This window comes from Centroberyx affinis, unplaced genomic scaffold (assembly GCF_046629955.1).
Source record: "Centroberyx affinis isolate AG114_WGS23_722 - 3 ecotype Tasmania unplaced genomic scaffold, CSIRO-AGI_Caff_v1 ptg003969l_1, whole genome shotgun sequence".
In the NCBI taxonomy this organism is placed as follows: Eukaryota; Metazoa; Chordata; class Actinopteri; order Beryciformes; family Berycidae; genus Centroberyx; species Centroberyx affinis.
In genome coordinates this window covers 371357-391397 of record NW_027281790.1, presented here as the reverse complement: position 1 = coordinate 391397, position 20041 = coordinate 371357, and the positions used below count along the sequence as shown (strand labels likewise).

The 20041-nt window shown below is 44.0% G+C and overlaps 2 protein-coding genes across 3 annotated transcripts in view; one reads left to right on the top strand and one right to left on the bottom strand.

Moving 5' to 3' along the window:
* Positions 1-9829: 9829 nt before the first annotated feature.
* On the top strand, positions 9830-14320 carry olfml3a (olfactomedin-like 3a). Its single transcript, XM_071541918.1, has 3 exons — positions 9830-9940; positions 11402-11714; positions 13536-14320. Exons 1-3 carry the CDS (start codon positions 9830-9832, stop codon positions 14318-14320), a joined length of 1209 nt encoding a protein of 402 aa, XP_071398019.1.
* A 4097-nt stretch (positions 14321-18417) lies between these two features.
* Positions 18418-20041, bottom strand: part of syt6a (synaptotagmin VIa) — a 46414-nt gene continuing 44790 nt past the window's right edge. For both annotated transcript variants that reach the window (XM_071541892.1, XM_071541893.1), the window contains 3 exons: positions 19498-19669; positions 18622-18772; positions 18418-18489 (listed from right to left, as the gene is read on the bottom strand). In XM_071541892.1, the coding sequence (XP_071397993.1) occupies positions 18418-18489; positions 18622-18772; positions 19498-19669 (395 nt within the window). The remainder of the gene's footprint in view (positions 18490-18621; positions 18773-19497; positions 19670-20041) is intronic.

Sequence of the window (20041 nt, the reverse complement as noted above, 5' to 3'; positions counted from 1 at the left end):
GAGACAAAGGACCAAGACAAAGTGACACTCCACAAACACCACAATTTTAACAAAACCTGTGGCACACAACACACTTTGTTTACAAACTCCAAAATTCATATGTATTGGGGAAATCAATCCAGTACAGTTTTTACTATCAAAAGTGCTTCTATCAACTCAAAACACACACAATGAAACATGGTTATAACAGGTGACCATAGTTGGAGTCCAGAGATTAAGCGGACGTGACATTTTGGATCGGCGCCGGCCACCGGCCCAGACCCCGAGCATTCTGTATTTCTTCTCTGTTTGTCAGCACTTCCAAACATGGCTACCTGCAGAGCAGAGGAGAGCAGACAGAGAGGCTCTCTCCCTTAGAGATGCCAGGCTCCTGTATATTATGTTTTCTGCATGCTTTAGATTTTTTCACGGGAACCTAAGTTACTCCAAACAGATCCACACAGTCCAAGTCCTGCTGATACCAAGACTGCCCTAAACAAACCTGTTGCTATGATACCGTCCCAGTCCTCTCTGTCTTTCTAGGCGATGAGAAGATAAACGAGTAATGCAACAGAGAGCAACATATGAAATGCCAGTTTTCACAGTAATATATAACCTTCTCTGGCTTTCTGTCTTTTCCACCATTTGTTCTAAACTATTGGAATTTCGTCTGTGCCTTCCCTGCATGTGTCATCGTACAATACGCACCTCAGTGGAGCTTTACAAAGAGACGCTTGTCAGAAAGAGACTGTCTACCTGCCCATAGAAATAATAGTTGAGGTTCTGCCAGTGTTGCTGTGTGATTCACATAGTTTTTCATTGTTCAGTCAGCCCCCATCTCCTCCATTTGACAATGGGTGGTGAATTAAAAGTGGCAGATTTTAATCCATGTTTATTGGTTACTGGAGTTTTTTTACCCATACAAGATTTGTTGTTTGGCTCAGCAGGAGACCAAACAGGAGTATTGCTCATTTCTCGCAGTGTGTTAAACCTGCAGGAAATTATCCCATAATACACCTCTGCAAATTGAGTGTCACGACCACTTTTCTGCAACCAGTACAAATTGAATATGTTGTATATTCCTCTGAATAATCTTGCGTTAATGATATCTGGGTATGGTTTCGGGATCAGACGGCAGCTATGTAAGCATTTTCAGCAATTTTGTTCTCAAATTGCTGCTGTCAGGTGCATTTGAGGCTTCCCTCATTCATGCATGGCTCCTCAAATTGTGTTTCATGTCTGTGTCACGTCTGCATCACTTCATCCCTGTACCTTTCCAGAGTCATTCAGCAACCTCTGGTGCAATTACACAAAAGTTGTACGAGGACACAGAACACATTAGGAGATGTTATAACAAAAGCAGCACAACCAAATTCCCCACTGCTCAGTTTCCCAACATCCACGCACAAACCCACACACACACACACACACACACACACACAGGCACACACACACACACACACATTTCTCTCACGGCATGGGCAGGCAGCAGGAGAGAGTCTCTTGCAGTTGGAGTGGAGACGGTGGGTTGTAATGACACAGTATCTTTCAGAGCGCCGTTCCCATAATTATGCTCTGTCTGACGTGGATCTGTCATTGGCATTGATTGTTTGTCCTGATGCCCACCTCCTTGGGGAGAAAAGAGGAGGAAGGGGGGGGTTGGGGGGGTGGTTAGATGTTTGGATTCCCCCAGAGTTGGACAGGTTGCCTTCAGGAGCCCATGGGAGGCCCAAACTGGAGCCATTGGTGAGATTGGTATCGTGTTAATGGCTCCGCAGGCTCCAAGATACATAGCAGCAAAACCATAAGAGGCACTGGAATGTGGATTCCCTTGAATCATTGTCATAATTAGGGACAATTGCACACGCAGACCTGAGACTTTCAGACCTATTGTGCTCATTTGGAACCTGCCTTTTTCTCATGTCTTGTGTGTGTGTGTGTGTGTGTCCTGTGAGCTAACTTTGGCATAGATATATAATGGCAGAGAATTTAAACCTCTTTAGACCCCCAGTTGTGGCGCAGACATTCTCAGGCTTCCTCGTGCAACAGCGCCACTAAGCTCGGTTGTTATGAAAAACATGTCAAACATCCAGTGTAATATGTGCCTCTTCACAGGCCAGATGATTAGACCCAGAATCGCACTAATGACACTAATAAGGGCAAATTTCCCCCATTATCTTTTCCCTGAGTGATAGGAGAAGTAGAGGGGAGTGCAGGTGAGGAGACCGAGGCTTGGGGCTCCTGGGAATAAAGATAGCAGAGAATAAGGTGTAGATAGAGTTGGTCATAAGATTTGGAAGTTCTCGGGCAAGTCTTATACTCATCATGTATGTTATTTGTCTTGTCTACACTGGTTTCAGAATACAAAATTTAAAAAATAAATACACACTTGCAGAGGAAGGAATCATATAAAGCAGAGGGCCACATAACAGAAAACCAATGCTGAATCTTATCATCTCTGATAGCAGCAGATTTCTAATAGATTTTAACCCCTTGCACCCTGATATTCAAACCCAAGCTGACATTTTTTATGGGTGCACTATCACATCAAATGGATCTATATGATTGTGCAGCATTTTATACACATTTCCCTGTAATTCAGCATGACATATTTGGTATCTTTGGAAACCTTGGGATCTTGACTAGAATTTAAAATAAAATTTTGTGGGTTTGAACAAAGCTTGGCTGCAAAACAGCAATGTAATGATGGTCCCGCATGAGGAACTGGCAGGTAGATGATTTTTGTGTGATTGATGGAAGGACAAGCTAGTTTTGCACAGCCACCTCATGCCACCTCTTTCCATCCCAAACCTCTTCTCCCTCCCACATCTCTATCCCCTCAGACGCCATCGTTCACGCCTCTCTCCCTGTTACTGCGCTAATGAATTGCAAACCGCAAACCTGGCAACCCCCCGCCTCGTTAAAATCCGAGAGCGCCGTCCATTCCCCTTCAGTTTGGGGGGAAAGGGCGAAAGGCGATCCGGCATGAGGCGATGATGGGGTTTCTGCCCATGCGAGGGCCTCGAGGGAGGACTCCAGACCCCGAGGATCCTGACTCACTCCTGAAAATCAAGTCAGTCGGTGGCAGGCCAGCCCCTGTCACTCCGCAGGGAGAGCCAATGTGGGTTTTCATTACTCAAATCAAAACTGTCAAAAGATTTGTATATATCCAGGCGGAGGCTGATCCAGCAGACTCATAAACGCCTGGGCTTCTGCCATCCATTTGTTCAGATGTGTAATCTCATATATCACACCTGTCTTTCCTGGGCAGCTATAATCTCTCAAGAAGCTTTTAGTAGAAATCCCGCTGACAGTGTTATTTGAAATGTCCTTGTGATTATTCCCTATAGAGTTTACATATCTGTGGGAAGATCTCTAAAGGTAAAGATGTACAGGACAACTTTCTACCAAGTGACTTGCCTTATCATTAATATCTTGTGTGTCTTGTGTCTTTCACTTTGTTGCCTGTTACTGGGAGTGTTGCCTATCTACGTTGCCCAAAAGGTTGCCTGGGTATTACCACCCCTAAGACACTGGGATATAAGGAGATGGGTTGTGGGATGAGACGTTCAGAATGAAAAAAAACCCCACAAAACACCAGTGTACTTTCACACAGTTCACACACTGAAAACTGTAATCTTCCAAATCCAGTCAAAATCCCTGGGATGTATGTTTCACTAGTGAATATACACATTCACCTTATTTCTCCCACTACTATGTGATTGCAACCGTAGATGTATTTCAATGAAAAAGAGCATCTCTAGATATATTTTGGCAGGCCGATAAAAACCATTTAAAAAAAAAAAATGTAATATTTGTGGACATAACTCTTCTGGCTTGAGACAGGTTTACAGTCTCGTGCTGGCAGAATGAATTCCTGAAATAAACTTTCCAGACCCTGGGAGTGAAAACAACTCCCTTTCTTTTGTGAGGGAGACTAGCCTCGGCCCGATATTCATCAGTGGGGATAACCTCTGACCCCAGAATCATATGACGCTGAGTGCTGGAGATCCTGCTGCAGCCAGACAGTCTGCCGGAGACGCCATCTCTCTCTCTCCCCAACACTTTCTCTCCCTCTCTTTCTCTGTCTCCCACTTCTTCCTCTCTCTCTTCCCCCTGCCTCAACTGTTTTGATATCGCACGCGCTCTCTTTTTTTTTTTTAAACTTACAAGCGTCCCTGCAATGCTGTAATTCAGAATAAACGTGTTTTTAAGAGAAGGAAAATCTGGAAGGAATCTTAAAGAAATCTCACTGTCCCCCACAACAGCCCCCCTCCACTCCCCACTAACCCCCCGACTGCCGCTGCCTGTCGCCTCCACTCCAAACCTTGAGATACCAGCATGCAGACAAGACGGTGGGCTCTCAGCGCTCCAAACAATTACCATTAGGTAGGCCATGACAGAGCTTTTCCACACCGCGCAACGGACTGAAACAGCTGCTGACAAGTCCCTCTCTCTTCAGCCCTTGTTCTGGTCCAGGCTGCTGCGATGCTGGTTGTGGCATTAGTCTTCGGATAAGGTATTCTCAGGACAATACCTCAAGAGGAAGAGGCCTCCACTGATAAACAGTGGGCCTAATGGGCTTTCTACTATAGTCACACGTTTAGTAATTGAAGTGCAGGGAAGTCTAAATTGTTACCAGCCTCCGCCACTCTAGCCAGGTGTAGCCGCTGCATTGCTTATCAGTGTGATCACAGGTTTTAACCGTAACGTGATGCAATGGATGTCATGGCTGATGTATTGGAGGGTTTTTATATGAGGCGCGCTGTAATTACAGAGCAACCGTGGATAAATCTCAGGGGAGGATACATTCATACTTTCACTATTCCAGACATGGAGCCACTAAACATGTAATTACCTTATAAAAGAAGTATGCTCAATTTACATGCACCTTGAGCGCTCGGATCATTCAACGAAATGTAAGGGCAAGACAATGTGGTGATTTTCAGCGAGGTAACTACCGGGATCTGCTGTTTGTGCACTAATCAGTGTTAAAGCATATTGCGCAGAGCCTCCGTAATGAACTTGAGCAACTCTAACAACAGTAATTTAACGTTCTCGTCCGCAGACTATTACCTCATTTTTATTGCGGCGGTGTTTACAGTAAATGAGATATATGTTCTCATGATGTATGGTGGCAAAACATGACGCCGTGTTTTGACGGAAAGGGGAGCCTACAGGTGGTCCACAAGCGGCTGTGTCGAGCCTCCCCCCGCTTACAGGAAGAGGAGGCCTTGCCCATGCATACATCTCTGTTCACTTCATAACCTGGCAACCATAAAGCCGTCATTAATCAGAGTTTGAGGCATTTCACTCAAGTGAGTCATGGTTAGAGCGGAGCGCCGTGCCAAAGAGGTGCTGGGCTTGAGTGCTGCGGCGCTCAGAACGAGGCGGAGAGCATGAGGTGACATGTTCTGCTGGTATAGAGGATATGGGAGATACTCCTGTAATGAGTGCTTTGTGAGATAATGGTATGCACAGGCCCGCCTCCCGCTATGTTTCCTCACTCGGCTCCAGAGGCAGAAACAGCAACAAGAACAATGCCGGAACATGTCATGTAGACAAGCTCGGAACACATATGCATGCTGGGCTGGAGGAGTGGTTGGCAGGGTGGTGCGGTGTGTGCAATATAATCTGATTTCTAAACGGCGCATGATTGTGTGGGGCTGTGTTGCATTGCATAAAACTCTGCTGCACCCAATCAAGCATGTAATCCTAGGGTTCATATTCACCACAAGTTCCTCTATTATCTGCCATATACATAATACAGTACATGCTACATAACTCTGCACTGGCACCGTATCTCTGCTTGGCTAAACAGTCAAGTTGGCTTCAGGCAGAGAACTTGTGCTGCTTGTAGATTGTCAGCCATGCTTGTGGCTGTAACACCATGCCGCAGCAGAGAGAGCAGCGGAGGGGTATGGCTAACAGCTGTGCGCTCCTGTCCAGGGACAACTGGCTGTGACGGCATTTCCTTGGATATTCTCTCACATACTGTGTCTTTATTTCCAGTGGTCAAGCTGCCATGCTGAATCCCCACGCAGCGCCCACCATGGATAAACGCTGCTTTGTCAGAGTTTTTCCCCTCTGAGCAGCTGTCCGCAGCCCCTTAGGCACTCCTCTGCTTAGCAACCCAAGCAAGTGCATGTCGGCTGTCAGGGCGGCGAGAAATGAACATGCAAGTTGACAGACAGTTTTCATTATGCGGCACGCAGCCTACTTTAGATATTACGCTGAAATAATATTTTTCTCAAGATGTCCCTGTATGCAACCCATTAAAACTAGACACACCTGCGTACGTACCTGATGTGTGTACATAAGGCATACCTATTTGAAATATGGGCTGGATGAACCTCATAGCAAACCATTTCACAATTCCTGGTAGTTACATGGCTCAATGATAACCTCTGTGGATGTTCCAGAAGGCGGTTGTAGTTATGATAAGCTGGCAACTTTCAGTCCATGATAATGTGTCCAAACAAAACTAGCAAGACTCTGTGAACACTTCTTGAGAATCTCTAATCTCCTGACTATTATACATGACAGCCTAGGCTATACCACAGAGGTAATGCTAATTGGGAAAGATGATAAGACACAGAAGAGCGATAGGGAGGGAATACATATGCAATGAAAAGGAAAATCAAAAGAAGCAAGGATTTGATTACAGACTGATTAAGCACACTGGAAAAGCACATGAGAGAAGAAAAGCACAAACATGGGATGGAGAAACAGTGGCCTCGCCTCTCAGTGGCTGATTAAACGTAGGAGTTGCCACGAAGGTTGGAGCCAGGCAGAGCGAGTGTGTCACTAATAAGGCCTTGACTATTACCTGGACTGACAGCCAGAGAATGGGAGGAGAGGGGCTGGCTCCACACTGCTCAGTCAGCCAGAAAGCCCCCAAACGGCAGGGCTAACGCAGGTCAAGTGATTTGGCGCCTCGGGTGTATTAAAGCTATTTACAAGGGACTAAAGGATTTACGTTGCTTCACTATACGGTCTGCTGTTTTATACGACCTGGCACTGGGTTTTCTGACCCCCTCAATCAATACGAAAGGGCAATAAAGAATGTTGCCTTTACGGGCGTGTTTGGGTTTTTGTTTTGTTGTGGAGGAAAGGGTTTTTTATGGGTGGCTCCCGACGCCTGGTGTGAGGGCAAGTACATGGAGAGACATGAGATTACACGAGATCCACACGCTCTGCACTCTGTCACACACACACACACACACACAAGCACATGAACACACACATACACAATCATGTTCTACTAAAGATTCCACTCCAGGTTTGGATTGTTTTTTCTCTTAGCATTCTTCAATATGGGCAAAAATAGCTTAATTCACTTCACACACATCGCTCTAAACATAAATGATCATTATTAAAGGATGAATTCATAAAAGGCCATTATTCATCTCTTATACATCTCTTTTTGTGACATTTTTCATTTCATTAATTTTGTTACTCTCTATCTCAGTGGAAGCATTTCTCATGTGAGCCACCATCCAGCCACAAACACCACTGCCCTTTTCCACATAAAGACAGATGCCGCCATCTTGTGGATAAGCCTATGGCAGCACATGCACAGCAGCCGGCCGTACTAGTGAGCCCAGGTTTACTAAAACTTGCCACAGGACATTTTTGCCCTCTTTTCCCTGCATAAATTAAATAAATGAAACCAAATGTCTGAGCAACAGTTAAACCCTTTCATCGTACATCAGCATCAAGCTAAAAGGTTATGAGACTGCGATATGCCGCTGCTTAGTAGAGAATAATGAATCATGAATGATGTTTGCCCTTTGATCACCTCACACTCAATGGTACAATTAAGTGAGTAATTAATAATAGATTAAAATATCCTCACTAACTGCCAGACGGTTTGAAACACACGCTTCAAATTGATTTAGAAACATGGAAAAATGGATAAAATCTTAATTACGTACATCAATCAAGAACTATGATTGAGCAAATCTCCTTGGGGCATACACACAGCGCATACACACAGACACAGACACAGACACAGACACACACACACACACACACACACACACACACACACACACACGTAGAGTCAACAGACATTGGCCTGTCGTTGCCCTAGCCAGCCAGTTCCAGACAGGCAATGTGGACCAGATTAGATCAGACACCAGGTAGCCCATTTCAAAGCAGCTGTACGGCACTTTGTTACCATGACGACACTCGCCGTCTGTTCCGCCGTCTGCGGGCATAAAAATAGACAGAGGGTTGTGGTTCGGTTCACCTCAAGACTCGCCGAGATAATAGTGGGGCAGCAGACAATCACAAAGCATATCATTAGAGCGCTGCCATTAGGCCGCTGGAGAAGCTGAATCAGGATCAGCTTGAGTTTGAACCGTCGCTGGCCGGTGACACAGCAGCAACCGTGGGCACCAAACTCAGACTCCCTCCTCTGACTCTGTGATTTGCTCTCCGCCAAGTGTGAGACCTTACCGAGCCAAAAGTGATGCTTGGAATGGCATATTATTTCTTCAAGTGTGCTCTCAGTATAGCCTTTGCGGGGCTAAGTTTGATCTGTTATGACAGGGGTCAAAGGTCAGCCTTCCCAGTGTGATAGCCTATGTAATCAAACCCACATGCGCTGCCGCCCCCGCAGTGAGAGAGAGTGGGTCGCGTACAGTATGGCGTTCCCCCGGATCGGAGCGATGCAATCTGCCTCCGAGTAGCAGAGAAGTGTTGTCGGCTAATTCTAGTTGTCGATGTGGGAGGGGAGATATACTGTATGCTGTCAGCTAATAAGACAAATTAACTGCAGGGACCAGTGAAGCCATAAATGTCCAACTCTTGTTTAATGGAGCAAAATACACTGTAAATGTTTTTCCTTACTTGGAAATAACAGCAGTTCTCTGTCATGTGAGGTGCTTTTACAGGATGTAGTTTTTCATTTTGATCAACGTTACTGCAGGAGAGATAGTGTCATATAGATGTATATTAGAAATTTCATCTGTGATAGAGTTGTTTTTAGGTTTTATTTATATGCACCATAAAAAATAAAGATGATGTCAGAGAGATTTGAAACCCAAGTGGGCGTATAGAAAGTACCTCAGCAAGAAAATTAAATTATGTGATGTATACAGTGGAGACAACAAGGAACAAAACAAGAAACAAACAAACAAACAAAAAAACAAAATTGTCATACATAGTGGACTCTATTAGACATGATGCTGTAATATGTAATCCACTGATCAACTTTTTCACTGAGCAGAATCTTTCCCATATGATTCCTTAAAAGATGCTGCAGTACTGTCTTTATGAAGCACTGACATTTTTTTCCAGTTATGATTTCACTCTCACCTGAATGATAAATAACCAGAGTCTAGAATGCTGTACACATAAATGAGTATCATCCAAAACGACACAAAGCATCTCTAGTTGTATTCTGTCTGAACTAATCCCTGCTTACTTGCCTAAGCACAGTGTGTAGAACATGTATGACAAACAAAAATGCGCATACACAAGTACACACACACACACCCGTGCACAGAGTGAGTGGAGCACATTCACTTTTTGAGGACAGAGAGGGGTAAGAGGCACAAGGCTCCTCCCTGAGAGTTTGTGAAAACATTCCAGCAAAGTGAGAGCGGTCAAAGAATTGGAAACTCTCGGCGAGGCCTCCCACTCTCTCTCTGTCCCTCTCACCTCTTTGCACAGTTACAGTGCAGCACTCCTGGGTGTACTGTACACAGGCGTTTACACCTTGTGTGGAGCTCTGAGGACGGCAGCTCGCTCTAAAGAAGACTAGGCCAAGGAGGGATACCAGAACAGACTTCTAAAAGCTGGACAGACAAAGGAACTGAGCTGTCAGCTGGATCTGCACACCATGAAGCCGCTCATAGTCCTCCTTGTTTCCACGGCTTGGGCTTTCACCAGAGGCCAGTACTACTACCAGGGGCTGATGGATTATCTGGAGAACAGAATGCTGGCTATTGAGGTGAGAGGCAAAACCCCAATAAATTTACGAGAATCGATCAGGCTAGTTCCCATGCATAAAAAGTGTGGCACAGATCTCCATTACATTAAAATTTAAGGATTGGAGACACTCGTTTGAGTAATAACGCAGAATGGCTGATAAGATTTTTGTAACTTTATGAGAATCCAGTCCCTGCCTGCAAGGTTTCCTTCCTCCTTTATCTGAATTTAATGTCTTAACTAAAGCAATCCAATTAATGCAATCTCTGCCGAGCTCATCAAATTTGCAGGGGCCTCTGGGAGAATATCAGTTGATGCATGCAGGCTGCGCCTCAGAGCTCGCTCTCCTTCTCATGCAACCCTCAGTTTCTACCCGTCAACATTTCAATTTCATCGCCGTTTAGGACGACGACACACTAATGAGTACAAGAGCAACCTTTGCTTCAATGGCAGTTACATCGAACATCATAACGGCCTAATCAGAAGACATTTTCTTGCACAGGTAGAATGAAAATGTGTCACAACAGAGTGCCTTGTGGAGGGATGAAATTACTGAATGCTCACAATTTTTGTTTTTAAATGAGGAGGTTATGAGACAGCACATCCATTTCATCGAAAACAGCATGCAAAATTTGTGTAGGTAAACACATTTCTTTGGTAATGGTGTGTGATGTGAAATCCAAGGGGAATAAATGTCTGGTTCCTTCTTGTTTGCGCTGCATAAAAGTCTGGTTTCTAACTAAGGGAGACTCTAGCATAAAGTAATTTCGGCGGAATGCAATTTAAATGGTAAATGTTTATATGTTATACTTCTCACCGCCTATTCATTTAAACAATGTATGCAGAATATCTTTGCAGAATGAGAATACAAATATTGTTTTCTTTCATCAGCCATGCGGATGCACTGCAAAAATGAAAACCCGAAACAGTTATCCAAATGAAATGAATAATCTATTTACAGCTAAATTCTTCCCGCTTCATCCCCTGTGGCCTCTCGCCGGTCTCATTCCCATTGTGCCGGCTCAACTTCTGCATTGATATGAACATGGCAATTCATCAGAAAGTTTTCATTGAACTTTCATTTCCATTTGACCACAGGCCCACAGCGAACAAAGAAAGAAAATGAAACTGAGACAGAGGAGGCAGCGGGGAAGCCATCAGTTATTACTTCTCATTCTGAATAATTCACCTGTCAATCTGACTGTGTCAATCACTGCACTGGGAAACGCAGCACTGTATTCTATTTGGGTGCTTTGTTGATATGAGCAATTGTACTCAGAGTGAAACTGCATCTATTATTAGGGAAATTCATCTAGGATTTATTATGGAAGTTAAAAGTTGAACAAAGAAGTCTTCAGAATAGACTATTTCAAGAGTGTTTTTCCTGGTTAGGTCGTTTGAGGGAAAATCATTACACCTAATCCAAGATCACTCACAACACTGTTTTGTTCTGTTCTGCCTTGATACCACCCATGTCTGATAGGATCGTATGGAGCTGTGGCACGAACAGACCCACCGCTATCACACAGAGCTGCAGGATTTCAAAAAGCTGACTGCTGTGACCATGGATGGGCTGGGCAAGGAGCACAGCGCGCTGCTCAAAGACCTGGAAGGAGCCGCGGTCCGAGTGGACCGAGTGGAGCGCGAGATGGACTACCTGGAGACCCAGACCTCGCCTCGGGCCTGTGTGAATAAGGCAGACAAGGTGGTGGAGCAGGGAGCCTGGAGCGTGGAGGAGAGGAGAGGAGATGAAGAGGAGGAAGAGGACTGGGAGGAGGTGCACTCCAGAGTCTCTGGTGAGAAGCAGGGAGGGAGCTGCAGGGAAGCACGGAGCTTAGCCAAACGTCCCCTGCAGGATGGCTGCCTTTGATCTGCTACCTTCATTATCATCTTTGACAGAGTCTTGGCAACAGTCATGGGGCTTGCTATAGTTATATTTAGCAGTACACTACCCCTACACTAACCCTTTTGCAGCGCCACTGTCTTGGAAAAGCCATGCTACTGGAAAATGGGAAACAAACACAGTGCTGTTACAAGTCATTTAGCGGAGTGTTTTCGAGTCAGTGGGCAGTCATGTTTTCCAGGAGCATTATGGCTTGATGCAACTCATTTATATAGTGTGGCTGTTCCCCTGTTTGTGCTGTTTGGGCACAGAGTTTGTCTTTATAATCTTCTAGTACCAAGGCATGCTGCTATAAATAATGCTGAGATACAACTATGTAACTACTGAATCATTTATTTAGGTAAAACATGAACTTTTAACCCTTTCATGCACAATGTTCACTACAGCGGATAGTCAAATCCCATTTTAGCACATGAAACACATCAGTGGTACTCAGACGTCACATGAGCAGATTGCTCTGAATCTGGCATATGAAGTAAAAAGATCTATATTTTGGTATTTGATTGCCTCCAAAAGCCAAATCCAAGATGATGGATGATTACATTCCTACGGTGCCACTCATACTATATGTGTGTGAAGAGGGAGGCTATGAAGAAACATGGATTTTTCATTATTCTCACTGATATACTAAAGTGGACTCACCTTAAAAAATAAAACTATAAAAAAAAACAATAACACACAAAACAAGAATTGGGTAGTACTATTATGAAACCCTATAGAAAAGCCTTTGCTCTGTATCATGATGCTGGAGCCATCCACTATATATACTCAGGGGAGATTTCATTCAATCAGGTCTTACATACAGAGTGGGCGACTCTAGCAGCGCGATTCACAGCAAAGCCCTTTCTATTAGTTTCTGTGCAGGAGATCTCTTGTGTAATCTGGAGTCCGGCCTCTGCAGAGAGCAGGGACAGGGAGCTGCCCCGAGGTCAGTGGCATTACTCTCACAGCTCATGTTCAGTGTGCTCTGCATACAGCGGCCCATTGTGAATTCTTTGAACTGACCTGAAATCACACTTTACTGCATTGCGGGGACCCAATTCATGTTTGTGAGCATAATGCAAATTTTGCTCCTAGACACATCGGGGGGGCATCCTTTGTTCATGCATTAAACTGAAAGCGCGGCAGGGTATTACTGTTTATCAAATTAGTTCTCTGATGGAAGGTAACTTTATACTATCTGTGTGCTATACCCATGCTTCCTCTCATTATGTGGCTGTGTGTTCAATTTCCCCCTGACTGCTTTGAATTTGCCTTAATTTGGACAGCAAGATATTGAGTGCTGCAGGCTGCTTGATGTGTGCTGCATGTTAAGTTGCATATCAAAAACACATTTCAACATTTAAAACACATTATTGAGACATGCTAATGGACTGATTTTGACAAGGGAGAGAAATCTAAACACACGTTTTAAATAGTTTCATTTAACGCGTTACACCTGTGCTCATATGCTGTTTCATATTAATCGGTTGAAAACATTAATGATTTATTTAGTGTTCAGCGTAGGTGAAGCTGTGATCTGAGGGGGAGCATCTGGATGTGGCCTTTGCCAGACAGTTTGGCTTTCCCTTATCGCCATTAGTGTGCAGCATGTTTACAAGAACTGATATTCATCACTGTGTGCTGACAGGAATTGTGAACATGATTTTTCCATCATTATTAACAGCCAAAAACATTATCAGCCATAGTTTTATCTGCCGTATTCCCTCTGCAGACTGTGTGGACATCATCTCCAGCATCAGATCAGTGAAGATCCTGAAGAGAGTGGGCAGTCCCAAGGGCATGTGGACCAGAGACCCCAGGTCCTCCAAGGTGTACGTCTTCAACGGGACAGAGGGAGACAGCATCTACCAGTTCAACTCGGTGCTGGACTTCTCCAGCTCTCCTGGAGTCAACCACAGCAGGCAGATCCTGGTGCCCTCTCTGTGGAGGGGTCCTGGCAGTGCTGTTTACAACGGCTATTTGTACTATGTAAAACAGGAGGCCGATACCGAGGTCCAGGTGGTCAAATACGACCTGCTGAGTGGTTCGGTGACAGACACCGCCATGTTTCCCGTGGACGGCTACGCTCCCGTTTACAGCCTCAACCCAGAGACCGTTGCGGACCTGGCAGCGGATGACGAGGGCCTCTGGCTTCTGTATGCCGCCAGCGAGAGCGAGCCAAACATCAACCTTGCAAAGATGGACCCCGCCGCTCTCGATATAGAACAGATCTGGGACACCCGGTGCCCACGGGAGAACGCCGAGGCGGCCTTCATCGTCTGCGGGACGGTCTATGTGGTGTACAACACCCGCCTGGCCAGCCGCTCCCGTGTCCAGTGCGTGTTTGACATCAACGAGATGGTGCTCAGCGAGGAGGCCCCCCTGCTCTACTTCCCCAGGAGGTACGGGGCCCACGCCAGCCTCAAGTACAACCCAGAGGAGAAGCAGCTCTATGCCTGGGACGATGGCTACCAGATCCTCTACAGGCTAACCATGAAGAGGAAACTCCTGGTTTGACTGTTCAGTGGCATGGACAAATCAAATAAATAGTAGTAAATTTATTGATGCTATATACCAGAGTCTTTCAAATCTACAATAGTTCTGTTCTCTTCCCACAGCCTGTACACTCTTCATCAACATGTGATACATTTTAATACAAGTCGTCTGTAAAATCACACATTTTAAATCAAATTAAGGACTCTTTCACCATAACTTATCAATTTTATCCTTGGATGGCATCACCCTTTGTCTGTGTAATATACCAAACAAAATAATTTTCATGCAAATGCCATTCAGTTTATCAGAGGGTGGTCCAGCACTGCTATCAAGTCTCATTACTATGTCATGTGTGTCCTCTCCTCAGTTAATTTGACCATTTGATTCGGACTTGTCTAAATCTCATTCCCTTTGTTCCCTGTCGCTTGTTAGGCCACTGGCTGTCATTTGATGGTGTGTTGCACAAAACAAACAGCGTAGAGCCCATTTTGCATAAGTCTTTTAATCAAAGAAAAAAAAAATCATGTCACAGAACCATAGGGAATAATACATCACACCCCATGGGGGAAAAACAAACTCTTTTGTCACTGCTGATTTTTCAGACTGCTCAAAAAAAAGAATGACAATTTGTGGCAGAAATATGCTATTTCAGTTTAGTTTATTACACAATGGGCCTCATATTATGAGTCTTGATAATGATCCAGGATCTAAAAGGAACTCATAATAGACCTTGTCTGAACGAACAACTTTTGATTTCAATCACCAGAATATTTTCTCAGACATTTCTATTACAAATACAAAGTGTTCAATAAAAAATTGTAAATTCAGTGCTATCCATGACAGTTGGAAGGGATACGAGATCATATCAAGAAACATTACAATATTAGCCAAAGCTAGAAGGTCTTAAAACAGTCCATAAACTGAGGCAATCGATTTAACAGGATTTATCTACTATGAAAACACACCACATTGTCAAGGAAACATATGACCATCATAAAGCACGTGTTTAAAAACAAAAAAAGAAAAGAAGAAGAACAAAAACTACATTATTATTCAACCACTTGTTTCAAATATTACACTCAAATCAGACATAAGAAATCTATGAATAATGCCGTTAGTCTAGAAAGGAGCTTCACCACTAAATCAACTGATGTGAATGTCAGCAAATTTCAAACAGTCACATTTGTGGAGAGATGTTAATGAGGAATTACGTCAAGCAAGAACAATAATGCACTGACTCATTCTGGCTACAACAAGTGCCAATTAGAGAAATACAACTGCTGTGTAGATGCTGGCCTGTCCACCCATCAGCTGCCCCCGCACTCTCTCTTGTCTTTTGTCTTGCAGATACATTGAGGTGAACTGCCTGCTTTGGGTAAACTAGGAAGGAGGAAGGAAATGGCTAAAACAGCTCCTGCCTCTGCTAACCGCATCTGCTCGCTTCTTGACGTTTGGCCCCCGTGTTTCGATGACGTCTTCGCAAAGTGTGATTTATGGTTCGTTCATCGTATGGCCTGCAACTGAGGGCAGTTAGAGCTACAGTATTACTATTCCAGAGTTTGTTCAGGTGGATACTCTTTTTACGTTGCTGAACGAAGCATCAGCAGTCTAGACCGGTCTTGACCAGTGCCAAGAAAACAGCTCTGTTTAATATCAGATTAGGGTATGGAGCTGTTGTGGGCTGCAGTTCAGATAACTCAAAACTGGAAGCTGTAATGGTCCCAATATCGAAAAACATAATCTGTACACCCTACCAAATGCAATCTTTCAGTGTTTTCTGACAGTTTTCCTTCCAAGTATCGCATTGGCTGTGTGGCTTAAGGTTCCCTGCCTGAATGCATCGATATGTGCGCCTGCCAATTACTATGAAAACACTGGGAAATATGAGATAAAACCCCTACTGAGAAGGTAAAACCTGAAAAGCTGAGAGAAAATAAAGATAACATTGACCAAATTACATTTTTAATCTTATCGCAAACATATATGGAACCTCCATTATACACCAATTACTAAACGTTTCCTTCGTATATGTCACAAATGTGACATTGAGATTTTAATTTAAAGTTACTGTTGCATTACCGCATTTTACTTGAACAATATAGAATCAAATATAGGACAATAATATAGGTATTATGCTCAAACTAGAATTTTGTGTGTCATTTCTTACTTTTATCTGACTTAACTGAAACTCAATTGAATCTGCATACTGTTGACAAAGCTATTGTAAAGAGAGCAAATAACACACAGGGGCCCATTCAATGATTGATTTTATATTGATGATTATTTTGAAGCAAAGAGAGTCATTTTTTTTCCTTTAAGGCCTTCAAAAAAAATCTATTTACCGTGCGTATGGCAGTATTGTTGCAGGTCAGGCATCTGGACAGCAAATACAAATGCACCTCATCCCTTTCTGTACACAGAACCTACAGTATGATTTGTGACAGAATCAACATCAAGATAGTTGCATGTTTATCAGTTGAAAAGAGGGAAATGTTCAACTTTTTCTGAGTTTAGGTTTTCCTCAGTCATCACCACCAACAAGGCTACATACATTAAGAATGTCAATAATTTTATCTAGGCCTATCTTATCTTTTCTGGTTTTCTGTTTAAGAAAAACAAAACATACATAGATTAACCAACAGACACCTGTACATAAAAACTATACACATCCACCGAACCCTGTACAGAAAATAATAAGAGGTGACAAAGAAGTGCAGACTGTTTGACTGAAGGAAAACATGGACTTTGGTGAGTTTTCACCTCCATGGAAGCAAGGGCGAGATTGCTTGAGAACAAACATCAAACAGAGAAGGAGGTAAGGGTGTGTAAAGTGTGCTAGCAAATTCCCTGTTGACAGAAACCTCCAGAGCTCCCTTGACAATACCCCCCTGTCTATGACAACCATGGCACAGCGGCTGTGTTTTCATTGTCATGTTTGAAATCAATTTTGCAATATTTTCGATTGGTTTCTACTTCTCACACATATTGAAGTTATGTCCAACAGTCTCAGTTTGCTGTGCCTTTGTTAGGTAGTTTGTGATTCTACTTCTTGTACTGAAACAGGTGAAAGAGTTTGAAAAAAAGATGAAAATTGAAATCAGAAACCACAATGCAGCCAATTTGCCCTTATAGTAGTGACAAGAAACTCTTGACTTTAAGACAGTTGATCCTTTCCAGTTGTTTCCTGCTCATCCGCTGTTAATGCTCTATAAAACATTTTGTAGTTATTTTGTTGGCTGCTTGTGAAGACACATTAAAGCGGTTGCTGCACATAGCCAAGTCAAGTATGTTTTAGCTTCAGCTCGATCCAGCCTCTCCCCACTAAGCTGGAGTTCAGATAATTGCTTATTTTACTGACAAAACTGGAAGTACAGTAAACTCAGCTGGAGCTTCGAAATTCATTTGCCGCCCTCGTCAGTTTTGTTAGTCACAAAACAATAATGCTTGATGGAGCAGTTTTACACCTAATAGTGCCAAAATGATACAGTACAATACCATTATGCTAATGCAGCACTGTAAAATTTCAATGTGAGAGCGCTGTAGGGCTTTAAAATTGCTTCAGGTCCCATTTAAGATCCTCTCATTTTCTGACCATGTCCTCAGCTTCCCTCTGTGAGACTTCCACCGCTTTCAAGGGAGTGATGTCCAAGTGGAGCCGCCATCAAAGAGCCTCTGCGGCGCAAAGCGGAAACGTCGGCGTGTGGAAAGTCTCCTACGAGGGCACCGGGATCACAATCCATTTGCCTCAATCTGGACAGAGTTAAGCTCGATATCAAATGTCTGCAGACTGGACGTCCACTCTGCTCAGAAGCCAGTGTCTTTTTGAGGACGCCGAGGGAAGCTCTGGGTAAACATGACACCCAAGTATCACATCGGTCCAAATCAGTGAAACCTAACTTCACGCTGACCCCCGAAAAAGACCGCATTTCGCACAACTTAGCTGACTTGATGGTGATCCTAGATCAGTTCTTGGGAGTGCTCTGGGGCTAGACTTGAGGAAGGGAGAGAGAGAGAGAGAGACAGTGGGGTTGTGTTTCTCCTCAGGCAGACAGACAGGAAGTGGATCAGTAGGAGGGAGGAAACCCCCTTCTGGGCTGCTGGGTCACAGGTGGTTCTGTTCAGGGACTAGCAGGGGGCCTGGGAGAGGGGCAGGAGCCTTGGCTGTCAAAGCTGGCTGTCCTCGCTTTCCACTGCAGCGCACACAGACACAAGACAAGGATACAGGACGTTACCACACGCTACACTGCTCCGTGCCAGAGAAAAAATGTCCAGAAGAACCTTTTTTAAATCCCAGTGAGTTCCAAATTGTGACCAGAACTTACCTCTTTCTCAGACTTCTTGGACTCCAGCAGGGGGTGCCAGTGTGCAATAGGCTTGCGCGGATACGCCAGCATTTCGTTCCAGTGGTCCCTGCCAAGTCCCTCGGCGCTGCATCCAACACGCATCACACCAATGATCTCATTATGACCTACCCTGTGGGGACACACACACATGTGCTTTATGAATAAATCTGACGTGACTTGACATGACATGACATCCACCGATTGTTGTTTATAATTGCAGAGTGCCATTTTGTTATCAAAGGAGATGCGGTTCTGAAGAGTCCCACAATGCCCCGCCAGATCGCACAATGATGCTGCAGCTGATCATCTCTGTGACAATAGAATTGACTCATCTCAGTAGTTACAAGGCCATCAAAGCAAAGGTGGGCAAAATTTACATCCAGTGGCTCTTTGAGAGTGCGCTCCATTAGCAATGTCTGAAGTGTAAATGAAAGCAACACAGGCTTTTCTCCCTAGACTGGCCCGGACCAAAGGTGCTGTTTGTTGTTCTATATCCTAAACCCGAGATTATCATCACAACCTGATTTAATCCTCGCATTTATGAGAGCAGATGGTAAACAAAGCAAAAGGGGCTAGATAGGCTAGTCTTCAGAGTGTTCCCTCCTCTCATACGCTAAAGAAAAACACGTTGTGACTTCTGACCTTTACTATTTATGTTCTCATTCTGCCGGCTGACTGCAGCGTTGAATTTGAGGTAGCACACTGCTCTTGTCTGAAGAACGGCCATTCAATTGCCTCTCACTTATTCAAAATCCAAAACTCATTTTAAATCACATTTTGTTTGTTATCGCCCCGAACCGTCTGGTGTCGCCCTGCCCAGATGCGATGATAAATTAGATGAATGGTTCTACGTACAAATCGTAGTCCATGACAGAGATGTGCAGGCTGACATGGTCCATACTGTCTGGAGGGATGTCGAAGATGATGGCCTCATTATAGGTTGGATTCAGAGTGTTCTTTTTTATGGTCGTCTTCTTCTTTTTCAAACGTCGCCCGTCACATATGAGCGACACTTTGACGTAAGGATCTGCTCGGTGAGAGGAAAAGAGGAAGAAAGAGAGAAGAAAGAAAAAAAAAGACTTTCATCTAAATAGGAACTGTATAAAATGCCAATAATTAAATGACAGAAAGTTTGGCCACTCTCTCTAAAATCCATCTCATTTAAAAGAAAAATGATAGAGCAATGATTAGTATGTAGATCAGGCTCCAGAGGATATTCAGAAAACAGAGCTTTTACAATGCCTCAACTTTAGAATCAGTTTCAAAGACATCCAATAATATGCAGCCAGTGGTCAATTTCATCACTCAATATGTTCCAGTTTCTACTGAAACCTTGGAAGGCCTGGCATCAGTATTTGTACATAAAAGAGGATGAGTCAACACCCTCTTTAAAAGAGGA